The following is a 16,275-nucleotide window of genomic DNA, read 5'->3' as shown; positions in this document are numbered from 1 at the left end:
ACAACTGAAGGGATGGCAAACGGTGGATTGGACGGAAGACTGTGAAACAGCGTTCCAGCAATTGAAGTCTTATCTCGGATCTCCACCTCTCTTATCGAAACCCGAGTCAGGGGAAGCTCTGTTATTATATCTCGCTGTGTCTGACGCAGCGGTTAGCTCAGCTCTAATACGAGAGCACGAAGGAAAGCAAGTGCCGGTCTATTACATCAGCAAAGCACTGTTACCAGCAGAGACAAGATACCCACTCCTGAAAAAAGTGGCCTTAGTCCTGGCAGTCTCCTCGCGATGACTTCAGCCATACTTTCAAGCTCATACCATTGTCGTGATGACCAACCTCCCACTACGGCAGATCCTTCAGAAACCAGAGGCATCCAGTAGGCTTACAAAATGGGCAATCGAACTCAGCAAATTCGACATTCAATACAAGCCGAGAGTAGCAATCAAAGGGTAAGTCATGGCCGACTTCATTGCTGAAGTGACACCACAAGCCGATCCAATGACTGAGCATGCTACCGAGCTTATTGAGGAATTGACGACCGCTTCTCCCGAGTCAGCACCCAACCCAATTACTTGGAAACTGTATGTCGACGGCTCCTCCAACTCTAAGGCAAGTGGGACAGGAGTCGTCCTAAAAACTCCCGATCAAACCTACATGCAGTATGCCTTAAGACTTAGATTTCAAGCCTCGAACAATACAGTAGAATATGAAGCTTTATTGCTCAGCCTTCGACTCGCAGCCAATTTGGGTGTTACTCATCTCAGCGTCTTCAGCGATTCACAATTGGTCGTCAAGCAAGTCACTGGTGTGTATCAAAAACATAAAGAGCAATTGAAAGCATACATGGAGAAAGTCAGAGAGTTAATCAATGGATTTCAATAGTGTGTGGTCACTCAGATCCCTCGGATAAAAAACGCCAAAGCCAATCTACTCGCAAAACTTGCCTCTGCCGAAGAAGACGACATACCCAGGTCCATTCCAATCGAGTACATCTCTAAGTCAAGTATCACTGACCCAGTTAGCTTGACCGTACACATAATTGATTCGAAACCTACTTGGCTTGATTCGATCGTCCAATATCTCGACAATGAAGAGTTGCCCGAAGATCATCCAGAGGCTCGACGATTAAAGATCCAAGCATCCTGCTACACCATTCTTAACGGGATGCTATATAAAAAAGGTTTATATGCTCCGTTATTATGATGCCTAAATACCGATGAAGCTAACTACGTACTACGAGAGATCCACGAAAGGTTCTGTGGAAACCACTCAGGAGGGCGATCACTCGCACACAAGGTCTTACGTCAAGGATACTACTGGCCGACCATCCAGCACGATGCTCGTAAACTCGTCCACAGATGCGACAAAGGCCAATGGTTCGCGGCCATTTCGAGGTAACCCCTGAATGAGCTGACTCCTATGACCGATCATTAGCGCTTTGCACAATGAGGAATTGACATCATTAGACCACTCCCTATGGGAAAAGGCCAAACCAAGTTTGTTGTTGTAGCAGTGGACTACTTCAAAAAGTGGGCCGAGGCAGAGCCATTGGCGAGGATAACTGAACAGAAAATCATGGACTTTATATGGAAAAACATTATTTGTCAATTCGAAATACCCCGGACTATTATCACTGATAATGAGAAGCAGTTTGACAATAGGGGCTATCGAGAGATGTGCAATAATCTCAGGATCAGAAATGTGTACTCATCGCCCCATCATCCTCAAATGAACAGAAAGGTTAAGGTGGTCAATAAGGTCATCAAATATCATCTTCAAACCAAGCATGACTAAGCCAAAGGAGCATGGGCTGAAGAACTCCCGAAGATACTGTGGGCATAACGAACCACGGTTCAAATCGCTATGGGGGAAATTCCTTTCTCCCTTGCTTATGGCTCGGAAGCCGTCACCCTAGTCGAGATCGGGTTGCCTTCAGCCCGAGTCAGTTTATTTAATGAAGAGAATAATGAAGAACTCTTAGCCCTCGGACTCGATCTTGCAGACGAACAAAGGGAAAGAGCTTGGCTGTGAATGGTGGCTCGGCAGCAACAAGTAGCTCGGCTCTACAATGCCCGAGTCAAGGTTAGGCGTTTTTGAGTCAGAGACATGGTCCTCTGAAAAATGTTCCTCAATACCAAGGAAGTTGGCGGGGGCACACTGGGACCCAATTGGGAAAGACCCTACATCGTCTCAAGCACCATCCGACCTGGAACGTATCATTTGGAAGATCTAACCGGGCAATTACTACCTAACCCTTGGAATACCGAGCATCTAAAGATATACTACCCTTAGGTCAATCAATTTAATACATAAGAAGACTTAAAATGACAAGCATATAAACTGAGTCAAAATGAATAAAAGGAAACCAAAGTATATTCATTCATCAGTACGTTTGTTTTATCGAGTTACATCTTGCTTTAACGCTACATTGATAGAGTAAAAGGGTTAAAAGCAAAAGCAAGACTGGCCGAGATGTGCTAGCCTCTTCCTCAGCTGTAGATACTCTCGAGCATGCCCTGGAGCTTGGTCTGCATAAAGTGCTGGTGTGAGTGCCAAAAATTAAGCTCCAAGGTTCATCAGGTGCTAACTCAGGAGGTGGCTCAGACTCATCTACTACCACCACTTGGAGAAACCTCTGGAGCTGCCTCAGACTCGACCTCGATACCAGTTGCAGCACTAGCAAACCCGGCAGCTTCGGCCTCTAAGCCCTCAGAACCAGCGGCATCATCATCGAATCCCGAGAGATTAAGGTCGGAAAAAGATTACTTCTTCAGTTGGATAGAAGCCGTGTACCCACCCTGATACAAGAGATTCCTCTCATCTGAAAACTCTTGGGAATTAAGAAAGGCCTTTATGGCTTGGTCCTTGGCCTCATCTTTGGCTCGCTCAATGGCTACCCCAGCCTCAACCTTGACCCAGGCTAGCTTATCCCGGCAAGAGGCATGAGCTTGCAGGGCTCACCGACTCTCCTCTTGAGCCTCTTTCAGTAGCAAGGGCGCACTCTACTTTGGCATCCTAGGCAGCCTTTTTGGCGAGACCCAAATCGCCCGACAGGAAGCCAACCCGAGTCATAGGACCTTCAAGCTGTGCCTCCAGCTCAGTGACTCGCTTCTCAGCATCAGCAAGATCTAAGCTACCCCTAAGCACGCAAGGGGCAAACTACAAAAAGAAAACTTAAGGTCAGAACTAAGTCGCTGAGACGAGTGCGAAGCTACGTAAGATGGTAAAAATCAAAGACGTTACCTCAACTAGCACCTTCGTCACGTGAGCGAAAACCCGCCTCGAGGGGGAGCTACGGAAGCCAGCATAATCCTTCTCTCCCCCGTGAGAGATGGCCCAAGGAACCATGGCCGACACGTCATGTTGAAGGGACGAAGGCTCCTGTTGAGTCATCTCCCCCCTGAGGTCTCCCCTCTCTGCTCCTCTCTCAGTTCCGAGACCCGCTCTGCAACGGGTCCTAGCTCGGGAGCCACCTGGGGCTCGGCAAGAGTCGTGTCCACCTCTTCCGCCCTCTCTTCTGGGTCAGAGAGTACGACCACGGTCGGGATGACCGGGGCGGGGGCGACCGGGGCGGATGGCCCTTAGCCTTTGGAGTCGTTTACAACTTCTTTGAAGACCGAGCCTCCGACAGAAGTGTCGACCTCGGGGAGCCTTCATCTTGGAAGTTGGTTTTAAAAGAGGCCGAGCTTCAGCCATCTCTATACCAGACAAAGCACAGAGTTAAATAAAATTCAGGAAGAATGCGTCAGAACAATCAGAGGATACCTGTCAGGGTCGAGTCTAAGCTCGAGAGAAGAAGACGCTCTAGCTGAAGAAGTGTCTTTCAAGATCGATCCTCCAGACTTAGCGCCTTCAGATCATTGATCCGAGCTAGAGCACCGGCTTCTAACTTTGGCCTTTTCTTGGGAGTATCTGCAGAACACATTCAGTCAGACTCAGAAATATCATAGCAAGAAAATACAGAGAAAGGACACACCAAGTCACCTGCTTCAGATAACGCTCGAGGAATAGGAGGTTCAAAGAGTCCAGACTCTGCAATCTCCCAGCGACCGCAAGCCCAGAACCATCTCTCTCTCTCTAGTGTTTGTTGGAGGTAGGGGGCCGGTTATCAAAGAACCGCCCTTGATCCGCCAAGCGCATAAGAAGTACCAGCCAGCTGTTGAGGGTTTGGCCATACTTAGTACAGATAGAGGAACTCGTCGATAGTCAGTGGGGGCTGCTCTATCTCAGCCCACAACACCGAACACCCAAACAAGTTCCTCCACCCGTTCGGAACTATCTGCCCGAGAGCGATTCGGAGTCGGGAAAAAAAATCTCAAGCAATGGATTGAAGGGGCAAACACAAGCCACATTGCATAACAACTTGGCGGCCATCCCAGCAGAAGGATAGTCGGGTAACTCACTCGGGAGGGGTAGATAAAGAATAACTGAGTCGAGGACATGATACCCGACTCGAATTTTGTCTAAGTCTGCCTTAGTTAGGATCGAAGGGACCGGACACCTTTGCTCATCTCCAACCTCTCCTCCCTTGGCAGCCTCCCCTTCCTCGTCTGCCGATTCAGCGGCCTGTGCCGATCCTCTAAGAGGAACCGACTCAGTGGTTTCCTCAAACTCCTCATCCTCTTCCTCTAAGTCTTCCCCAGGAGGATTAAGTCTCCTAGGGGCAGTCGTCAGTGACACGCCACCGCCAGAAGGACCTGCCGAAGCAGGACGCTCTCTTGAAGTCCCAAACACTCTTTCAAAGAACTGAAAAGCTTCATTGGCACCAATCGTCATCTCCGTCAACAATGAGGACGATTCCGAGACATTCTAGAGATGTCTTGTTTTGTCCTCATCACTGAAAATTCCCTCCCGAGGACTTGAAGAATGCATTGCCATTAAGATTGAAAAGGAAAGGGAGGGAGAGAAAACTCACCGGAGAGGTGAAAAACACAGAGACGAGGAAGTAAAAAGGAAAAGAAAGATGAAAACAGTGGGAAAAATGGCGACAGCGAAGAAGAGAAATCGGGAGAAGAAGGAGCTAACGCGCGAGAATGGGGAAGAGGCGTCCCGCTTCTCCTTTTATAACCCTGCCACGTGGCAGAGGTATTTAAGGAGGAGTCGAGTCGACGCTTGTTTCGACTCCCCCACCTGACACGTGTCACATGCCGACTGACGCCATTATCGCCCTCGCCATACGTCCAGCGCTGATAAGCAGAAAAAACGCTCTGACAGTTGTTCGCTCGTGCAGCCTCGAGTCACGAATCGACGCTCGTTAAGGACGACCTAAAGAGTATTAAATGCTCCATCATAACCCCTCATATCGTATGTCCCATTGAAAATATGAAAAAGCTATAAAATATAAATTCTATGAATTGTGTTAGGGAAAAATACGACAAGTCCAAAGACCCAGTTATGGAATGGACCAACTCTACTGACACTGCTCGGGGGTCTGGGCCAACAGGTCAGACTGAGACAAGACGAAGCCTAAAGGAGAGACTTAGTTCTGATTGCAGGAAATGAATCCTGACCGAGATTTAAAGAGTCAAGAGCCATAGACAAAATATATAAGACACATAAAGTTTACTCGGATTACGAGCCAGCCACGTCTAAAGGAGACCAATTAAAGTCCGAAGGGTAGAACTCACCTAACCGACCATAAAACCAACTGGTATTAGGTCAATTATAGTATCGGTTATCGGAGTAAGAAGGGGAATCGGTTACAGACCGACTCTGTTTCATCCGACAGAAGGCGAAAAGCCCTATCTTTGCAGCCAGCCGAGACTCATCTTTTACTAAAGTTGGTTAAAGTCGAGCCAAGCTATAGAAAGACAGTGTAAACATAAATACCATCCTGGAAATCTTGTAAAAGGATTCTCGATCCTGAAAACCTTGGGATCGGGAAGTATCCATAAAACAAATTGCAATCAAATCAAATCTCCGAGATTATCAGTAGAGAATCCCTGCACGACAGAACCTCTCATCCCTATAAAAGAAAGACATCTCCAAGATAAAAGGTATGCTGAAAACATCTCAAAAGGTCCTTTTCTCTCGTCCAGTCACTGGCTTAAGCATCAGAGATTCCCCGGCTTGAACCAGGGTCTCCCTTATCTTCTTTACATCTCCCTTGTGCAGGTGCTAGGACATGGGAAGAGGGCGCACTAGGTTTTTTGCATCAACAATTTTAATGTAAAATAACATCACGGTGGGCATGAGATAAAAGATTAGACCCACCCAAAACTAAAGTGGGCCTCACAAGAAAAGGTAGGAATAATAACGCACACCGTTGAATCCTTCCTAGGGCCCCCCGTTATGTTATTTTACATCAAGCCCATTAATAGGGTCAGTCTAAACGGGATGATGGGAAAACGCAAATATCAGTTTGATCCAGAACTTCCATGTCGCCTGATAAAATTTTAAAGGCAGGCGTTCAGTCTCCACCATGTGGTCCGCCCGAGTTTTGGATCTGCCTCATTTTTAACATGATGCTCTAGAATTATCCGGAAAAATGGATTGAAAGAGGATAAAACGCATACATCTCGGCGGGCCCCACGCAGGCCCTGCCTGGACAAGTCCGTTTTGACAGGGGCAGGACACCATCCGCCTCTCTGACACTTTCCCGAAAACAAAATCCCTTCCATCGTCCTTTGCATCTCTCTCTCTCTCTCTCTCTCTCTCTCTCTCTCACAATGGCGTCCGAGTCAGAGTCTCCCTCCAATAACCCGGGCCTCGACATCAGCCCCGACGATGACACCAAAGGATACTACATGCAGCAGACGGTAAGTATGGTATTCCTGCAAGCTATGGTGAAAAATACTCTCGCACACATCCACAGCACATTTGGAACGCCTCTTCAATACAGGCCGTCCAGTTCGTGAACCCCGTTGTGGATGGGCATGCTTTTCAAAGTTGGAGTGATATGATCATCCTATCTATTTCATCTGGTAACTATTGTACTGTAGAGTTCAGTACAACTAGTTGCATTTGGACATGCCAACATTGTATAACATTTGTATGGACTTTCCATCTTGTCCAGCCCACTGTTCAGCGTCCATCTGGCAAACCATCAGATGGGCTCAGCAATTGGATGGGTCAGATTGATGTTTGGACTTGTTTCTTCATAAAAGATCTTGACCGTCCATTTTTGGCTTTATTGATCTGATGGGTATATGATAATTTGATGATTATGTTTTTTTGCACTGTCTTTTGAGGTGCGGGTTGGAACAAATAGATGGTCTAGATTGAGGATGATCTTAACCGTCCAAATGTCAGGTTGTTTATTTATAAGTGTAATCTTTCTAAGGGGGACGGTCAACTTCATCTGATGGAAGTGATTCTAGAAAATTATAAGCAATTCAAGGTTCGCCTGCTGAATGGATACTTCAGATGATAATTGGACCTTTCTTGACATGAATGATCGTGTCCATCCACTTTTCTTTTAAGTAGGGATCGATTATACGGTTGTAGTTTTTCTTTTTTCTTTTCCATCATGTCCTTTCACAGTAGAATGGACCAAATACATGGCTGCAACCTGTTGCTGCTCTGTTTTCGGCAGCAGGAATGCGTGCTTGCCAGAATTGGATTTGCGTTTAATTCAAACTGAAGAGTTATGGCCGAAGCACCGAGATAGTCAAATACATGGTACTGAAAAGTTATGGCCGAAGCACCGAGATAGTCAAATACATAGTTAATGACTGGGATATGATGAGATCAATCACCTATTCAGCCACTAACTCAATGTGTAAATATGATGGGTAACACAACTTTAGGAATCGGTAGTTAATTGTGAGTTCTATAAGCCCGCAATGCTTTTAATAACTTCATATGCCATTCCCGAAAACTTTCCTCTATCATCTTCTTTAAAATGTTTTTGATTACTTTGTTATTGGCTTCGGCCTAGCCATTGACATATGCATAATATGACGTTGAATGCAAGATTTTTATTCTGTATTTGTCCACCATCGCTCACATTTCTTTTGCCGAAAATGTTGCATCTCGATCTATCATTATGGATTCTGGAATTCCAAACCGATGGATGATACTATTTTCAATGAATTCTATGATTTTCCGGTGATCGACTTCTTTCATAGGTTTTGCTTCCACCCATTTAGTGAAATAATCGGTCTCTGCAATGATAAATGAATCCATCAGTGATGAAGGCGGATGAATCTAGCCTATCAAATGATCGCCCAAACTTAGAAACACTAAGGTTTTATGATCGAATGTATTTCATTGGTGAGCACATGTTGAATTGGCCCATTCTTCTGGCAAGCCTCACAACCTTTAACATACCGTATGCAGTCAACCATCATTGTTGACCAAAAATATCTGTAACACCTAAGCGTGAGTCTCATTTTCTTCCCTGCTTGGTGAGCCCCTCAAATCCCTTTATAGAGCTCACCCATTGCCAACAAATCTTCTTTTTTCATACAAGCATCGAAGTAAAACTCCATCGGAACCTTTTTGGTAAAGTTCACTGTCAATCATGACGTAATTTGTTGCAAATCTCCTCACATTCATGTTGGCGTTAGTACGCGGGCTCTGAAGGTAACCCAAGAGAGGAGCCCTCCAATCTTCTTCTAACTATACTTGGCCTATTTCCATAGTACTTCATCTTTCGAAAATAGATGGTAAGAATCTTTTATGGATAGCAATCATCCTTTTGCCCTATCCTCTCGGCACATCAAGCACTGCAGCTAATTGTGTCATTTCATTTTTTTTTTTAATTGTGTCATTTCGTTGGCATCACTATTGTAATCCCTAGTGATATGCATTAACTCCACTTCTCTAAAAGTATCCATCATCTAAGTTGCTAAGACATAGTATGACAACAAGGTTGTACTAGTACACTTGAAGAGTCATGTCGTTTGATTGATCATTAACTGTGAGTCCCCTATTACCATCACAGTTCTTGCACTTAACTCCATCAATAATTCTAGAACGATTATCATAACTTTATACTCAGCCTAATTATTGGTACAGCCAAATTCCAATTGGAACGCAAACTCCTATCTGTTTCCCTTTGATGCAATTAAAATTATGCCAGCTTTTGACGCTTTATACGTCTTTGACCCATCAAAGATCAACTTCCATGGTGTCAATTGTACGCAGTACAAATTCTTAATCTTCGGATAAATCTGTCCCCCTAGATCAGATAGATGGTCGGCCAAGAAATTTGGTATGGCCTGACCTTTTACTGTCTTTTGTGGAGTGTACAAAGATCAAATTCAAATAAAGCCAGTAGTACCATTTGCCAATTCATCCATTCAGAATCAACTAATTCAACATCTTCACTAAGTCGGTTACCACTGTTATATTTACTATTTCGGACAACAAATCATGTCTTAATTTAGTGACTGCAAAGTACTGTGATAGGCATAACTTTTCTATAATTGAGTAATGTTTCTCCACGTCGAGTAATGTTTGGCTTAAATAATAAACTGCATGCTCTTTCCGAGTCTCATCGTCCTAGGCTAAGAGAGCTCTGAGCGACTCAGTTGATGCTGCAATGTAAAGCTTAAGCGATCGACCTTTGACTAGTGGCATCACCGGCGGCTTCATCAAATGTTCCTTGATTTTATCGAAAGCTAGCTGATGTTCTGCCTCCCATTTGAACTTTGACCCTTCTCTTAGATTTATCAATGGCAAAAATATGTTGCTTTTCCCTACACAATTAGATATAAATCTCCGCATGAAATTAACTTGACCTAGGAATCGTTGTAGTTCAGCTTTATTCTTTATCGGGTGAGTGTTAATAATTGCTCGAGCCTTATTCTGATCGATCTGTATTTCTCATTGATGCACCAAGAATTCCATAAAATTTCTGGCTGAAACCCTAAAAGCACATTTTAGGGGGTTTATTTTAAGCTTATGGAGATTCATTTGTTCAAACGATTTACACAATCGAACGACATGGTCTTCTATATTAGCCGATTTGACCTCTACATCATCCACATAGACCTCCATAAACAGGCCGATCATATCATGGATTATGGCATTCATTGCTCTCTGATATGTAACTCCTACATTTTAAAGTAAAAATGGCATCACTACAGTTCCTAATGGACCTGGACGTCTAAATGTTGTCTTTTGCACGTCGTCCGTTGCAAAGTAAATTTGGTTATACTCGAAATGTCCATCCATTAAGGACACAATACCATTCCCGGCAACCTTATCCATTAGCTGATTGACCACCAGCATCGGGTATTAATCTTTTGGCATTGCCAAATTCAAATTTCTGAAATCAATGCAAACTCATAGTTTACTATAACTGGGATAACAATTGAAATCCACTCGGCGTATTTGATAGGTCTAATGAAACCAGCCTTTAAAAGCCGTTCGATTTCTTTCTTTATTTTGTGGGTTACTTTTGTTGTCATTTGCCTGGACGGTTTCTTATGTAGCCGATATCCTTCTTTTATATGCAACATGTGCTCGACTAAACTACGATCAAGCACTGACATATCATGGTAATCCCATGCGAAACAATCAGCAAACTCATTGAGTAGGTTCGTCAACTGCATCTTCTCTTGTGGCTTCAATAGATCTCTAATGAATGTGGGCTTTAAGTCTTGATCGTTCCCTAAGTTGATTTTGGCCAAATGATCTTGAACTTGGGGCTGAGAATCCTCCATCTTATCAGGTGCCTTTTTAAGCTCGACGCTCCCTTCTTCGGCCGAAATATCCATATCGGCCAAGTTCACGAGGCAGCCATCGTCCATCTCTTTCAAGCTTTCTTCGAGCCTCCTTATTTTGGCCATGAGATCAGCTTGGTATTGCTCATTTCTTGGCATACCAATCATGGAATTTATTTGATGGTACAACGTGGGACTGGCTGATAAGGAATGATGTCCCTCGATAGGGTATCACTCGGTCTGATTACTTTTGTAATAGCCTGCACAACACTATCTGGATTCTTTTTTACGAATATTCCAGTTGGTCGGCCAAACTTGTTCCTCTCGGTGAACTAAATTGGTCCTATTTCTTCCCTGTAATAATAAACTTCATTGGCGTTAGAAGTGGCTAGGAAGGGTTTTTTATCGGCCAAGACTAGTTCAACCTTATCTCAATTCCAGAAGATCATGAACTGATGTAGGGAGGATGGGATATTCGCAACGAATAAATCCAGTCTTTGCCCAACAAAGCATTATAACTTGACGAAGTATTGACCATGAAAAATGGTGCCAATATTATTTTGGTCCCAACAGTCAGATCGACCGGCAGGATGCCATGCGATTCGTAACATGACCAATAAAGTTATTGACAGTCACCTCTGATGGAATCAAATCGGCCACTGTCTTCCCCAACTTTGACATCATCCTCAATTGCAGAAGGTTGACGGCAACCCTTTGTCAACTAAGATTCTGATGACTGGGCATCTTTCGAGATGCACAGATATGTGCAATGGCTTGAGATGTTGCATCATGCTGTGAGTGGGTCCCCCTGGAATGTTCCGTTTGGCCCTCGACTCCATTGTGAATCATTTCGGGTCAATTTGTGTAATTTTTGGTGTAACTACGTATTTTTCGATTGTTGAAGGTTGGGATTGGGTAAATCATGGTCTAAACTCATCGATTGACGGTCTAGGGATGATCCGAGGTCACCTCAAGTGATCACGGATGTGTACGAACCCGACGGGTGACAATGTCCGAAATTGGACATTGCCCCTAGTGTTTCTAAGCTATCTTTTCTCAAGGTGTGTTCACACCCCAAGTGCAGGTTGTGATGTAGTAATAAACTCGCAAGACCGAGGTCGAATCCACAGGATCTAAACCTGTACGTTATCTGAAAATAACCAGATCTAGAACTAGGCTAAGATGAAATCTAAACCAATTGTGATTTGAGGAATAATGGTGAAATATTAATCTAAACTTAAAGAATTCAGAGAAAGGGAACTAGGGATTCAGAGGATCCACTTGTAGAGATCAGGGAGATCTTATGCCTGCTTCATGGATATTATACTGAACTTACTCGATATAGTTTTCAAGAGATGAAAGGTATAAGAATTAGGTATGATTCCATCACAAATCCATGCCTAAGAGACAAGGTAAACAATAGAACTTAGACCAATCCATAACCAACTAAAAGATGTATGAGTGTTAGGAAGGATTCCATCATCCAACCATGTCTATGAGACGATGGCGAACAACAGGGTTTCCGAACATCAAAATAAAAGGAAAGGAATTATTCAAGCCATCACAGATCTACTGTAATTTAAATCACAACAAACCATTAATGACTAAAAGAATTTCTTAAATCAAAACAAAGTCAATCAGTTCAGTTCAATCAAACCTGTAGAAGCTCCCATCACGCCACAAGCTTCACCTCTTAGCCCTAGCTAAGGGATTTAGCCTAACATAATCATAGGAAAAAGAAGAAAAATAAAGAAAAAATACATAAAAATTTCAAACACTTCTCTCACCGCCTCTCTCTCTCTATCTGACGTCCCCTATTCAAGCACACCCTCTTCTCTACATTTGGAACTCTTTTTATAGCTTTTAGAGTGGTGGAAATCGGATTTGGGAAGCTATCGCACGCGCAGCGAAAGCCTTTTCGCAGCCAAGTTCGGGGCTTCATAACTCTCGCATTCCTTGCATTATTTCTGTAAAATCAGCGTCTCTTGGAAGTATTTTGGCTGGTCTACACGATGGACGGTTCAGATCTGCCATATGATCAAAGATGGTGGGCCACAACTGCCTGGAAGATCAGATTTCGCGGACGTGCGTAGCCTTTCGCATGTCCAGCGCTGACATGATCGGTGGGCCCCACAGAGGTGTTTTCGAAGAAATCCACCCCGTCCATTAGATTGCCCTCGAAATTTTGGTAAGAAACAGATGGTTTTTCATGTCCATTGACTCAGAATCAGAGAAGAAATCATCCAAACATCAATTTGAACGTTGCAGGGCAGTCCACTTATGGCCTCTGTATCGCGCACGTGTGATTGCATGGGTCCAAAAGTTCAGCATGGGTTTGAAGATTTCATGGTCCTCTACAAGATGGACGGTTCAGATTGGTCGTACGTACACTATGTGAGGCCCACTAGCGTTCGCAAAAACGGACAGCGTTTGTCTATTATACAATGCTAAAACGGCAACTGCCGTGTTGGGAAGAAGACGCGGGTCAGCAGCGCTGACCCGCTTTAGTTGATTCGGTGCGGCTCGCGGCAGTTGTGTACCTTATGTACACACGCTGTATAAATGGAGCCCATTGTGATGTTCTATCAAAATCCAAACCATTCATTCGATTAATCTCCCTATTTAAGGCGTTGAGGCCAGATTTTAGGCAGCTTCAGATATCAGGCGGGCCCAGAATCAACGGTTTATGGGCTGATCTGTCAGTTGGGGTACTTCCATAGTGATCCGAGGGCTGAAATTTGATATGTACGGTTAATTTATGGCCCTCAGGCCATGTATGAAGTTTTGAGCCAATCAGATGGCGAGAACTATGTGATCTTGCATTTTTCACCAATTTCGGGCCTCTTTAACGTGAATGACCTGATTTTCTCGGATCCCTGGTGTGTAATTCCATCGATCTTGGTCCCTTGGAGTCCGTCCCTTGCCTTGGGTGTCATCAGAGCATTAAATCCATGGTTTAAGCACCCTTTTTCAGTTCATGCTTGTAAATACACTCTACATCACAAATACGATTAAATCAGACTATTAAACGGTATCATGCTTGTAAATCCATGCAATAACTGGGTCTGATATGTAATATTTGACCCTCAACACAACCCCCAACCAGCATTTTGCTAGTCCCGAGCAAAATATGCGAAAAGTAAGTTGAGAATTACAGAACAATTTCTATAAACTCGAGTGATTTTTGTAGAATAATCCAGATATGAGAATTTCCAGATTCATGAATGTTGGATATTACTTTCTCCTAGACTCAAGTGCACGGTAAACTTCATAATCAAGTTCAAAGTATTATTCCATTAATTAGAAAAATTCTAATCATTGAGATCTATGAGCATGCAGTGTAATCTCAGCTTATCATCATTAAAATTCACTTCTCTATTTCGGGATATCATTGGTAACCAATAAGAAGATTCATGATAATCAAAACTTGCCTCACAAATCATCTTTTCATTCCTTCAGCTTTTGATTTTTCCATTAAAAGTGACGCCAAGAAGGGGAATCATATCCTCACCTACAGGGAGCAAACCTATGATGAAGACTGTACACCTAAATTTTTCACATATTATTCATAGGGAATTAAATCTACACCTATAGGGAGCAAACCTATGGTGTAGACCATTCGCCCAATCCTTTCAATTTCTCAGGTTGGTTCCTTTCAAGCTTAGTGAGTACCAAGTAAATCCTTCAATATCAAACTGAAACCTTAATGTGAAAGCGAGATGTGACATGTGAGATCATAACTCAATCAATGTTTACAACTTCTAATTTTGGATTAACAATTCAAACTTAACTATGAAATCCAACAGATACTGAATCCAAGCGTCTTAAATTACCAACATCACGTATCTTGAAATTCCAAGTGCCCTAGATGGCTGTCAAAATCCCTTCGAATTTACACAAAAATCGAGAAAAATTAAAAAAATTTCACAATTTTTGCTCAAGACCAAGAAAATTCTGATTAGGAAACCTAATCTCCCACCCCCAACCTAAAATCTACATTATCCTCAATGTAAAAGAAATAAGCATACAATGCACATGGGACAATAAAAATATAAGAGGAGTGATGGAAAGATAGTACCTGGACGAAAGAATCAAAAGGCTTTCCAAAGATATCTACGTAAGATCGGGTCAGCACAAGAGAGAAACCAACAGAAGTAAAATAAAAATAACAAAAATGAAATCCTACCTACACCACTTTCGCAGGTACTCTCGATTGCATTTAGCGTATGCAACAAGCCTTTAAACCCCTAGGTTGCCCCTAGTGGACGAGTTGTAGTCTCGTGAGGGTTTGCAGCAATGTTACCCACAAACATTGAACTAACTAACTAGGAAAATGAAACAGAAAGAAAAGCTGAGTTGGCTCCCAGGAGCGCGAAGTTCACCGTCTATCCTAAAACAGAATAAAGGAAACTATCCTATTCCTATGAAAACAGGAAACCTACCTATACCTCCATCAGACTAGGAGATCAATCCTGGTAAATCAATCGGAGGTATGGACATGTCCTCTCGAATCAAATTTTTCGACAAATGGCTTTAAGCGATGTCCATTTACTTTAAATTCCTTGTTGTGGGGTCTCTTATCTCGACGGCCCCATGAGAGTAAGCGGTGATAACAGTAAAGGTCGGCCCAACGAGATCGAAGCTTACCTGGAAAGAGATGTAACCGAGAATTATATAAAAGGACTTTCTGACCAGGTGTGAATGATTTCCGTAGAATACGTTGGTCATGAAACGCCTTCATTCTATCCTTATAAATTCTCGAGTTCTCGTATGCATCGTTCCGGATTTCTTCGAGTTCATTCAATTGAAGTTTACGTAGTGAGCCAGCGTTGTCCAGATTGAAATTCAAATTTTTGATCGCCCAGTAGGCTCTATGTTCCAACTCCACAAGCAAGTGGCAAGCTTTCCCATAGACAAGTCTAAAGGGAGACATTCCAATAAGGGTTTTAAAAGCAGTACGGTATGCCCATAAGGCATCGGTCAATCGAATTGACCAATCCTTACGGTCAAGGTTAATCGTTTTTTCCAAAATGTGTTTGATCTCCCTATTGAAAATCTCAACTTGCCCGCTTGTCTGTGGGAGGTATGGGGTGCTCACCTTTGAGAGATACCATATTTCTTTATTAAACTCTCAAATGGTCTATTACAAAAGTGTGAGCCCCCATCACTAATGATAGCTCGAGGCGTTCCGAATCGGGAAAGAATGTTCTCTTTTAGGAATTTAATGACCGTGCGATGGTCATTATTCTGACACGGAATCACTTCAACCCACTTAGTGACATAGTCTACAGCGAGCAAAATATATAGGTTTCCAAAAGATTGGGGAAATGGTCCCATGAAATCGATGCCCCAGCAATCAAATGCCTCAATGATAAGAATGGGATTCAAAGGCATCATATTTCGACGGGACAACGCTCCTAATTTTTGACAACGCTCACAAGCTTTGTAAAACTCGTGAGTGTCCCTGAACATAGTGGGCCAATAGAAGCCACACTGCAGAATTTTTACCGTGGTCTTTTTTGCAGAAAAGTGACCACCATAGGCCTGTGAGTGACAGAAGGAGATGACACTCTGATGCTCATCGTCTGGCACACATCTCCTTAAGATTTGGTCTAGACAATATTTAAACAAGTATGGATCATCCCAGAAGAAGTTGCGCACCTT

The 16,275-nt window shown here is 43.3% G+C and overlaps 1 protein-coding gene across 7 annotated transcripts in view; it reads left to right on the top strand.

Moving 5' to 3' along the window:
* The first annotated feature begins 6,621 nt into the window (after positions 1-6,621).
* LOC131231154 (lactoylglutathione lyase-like) overlaps positions 6,622-16,275 on the top strand; it is a 45,734-nt gene continuing 36,080 nt past the window's right edge. For 6 of the 7 annotated variants that reach the window (XM_058227258.1, XM_058227257.1, XM_058227254.1 and 3 more), the window contains exon 1: positions 6,636-6,756. In XM_058227258.1, the coding sequence (XP_058083241.1) occupies positions 6,667-6,756 (90 nt within the window). In that variant the 5' untranslated portion in view covers positions 6,636-6,666. Of the gene's footprint in view, positions 6,757-16,275 lie in introns of all 7 variants that reach the window. The other variant, XM_058227260.1, reaches the window with a different exon arrangement.

The sequence above is a fragment of the Magnolia sinica genome, chromosome 17 (assembly GCF_029962835.1).
Source record: "Magnolia sinica isolate HGM2019 chromosome 17, MsV1, whole genome shotgun sequence".
NCBI classification, from domain to species: domain Eukaryota; kingdom Viridiplantae; phylum Streptophyta; class Magnoliopsida; order Magnoliales; family Magnoliaceae; genus Magnolia; species Magnolia sinica.
Note: the sequence above shows the minus strand (reverse complement) of the source record. Positions and strands in the feature narration are given on the sequence as shown.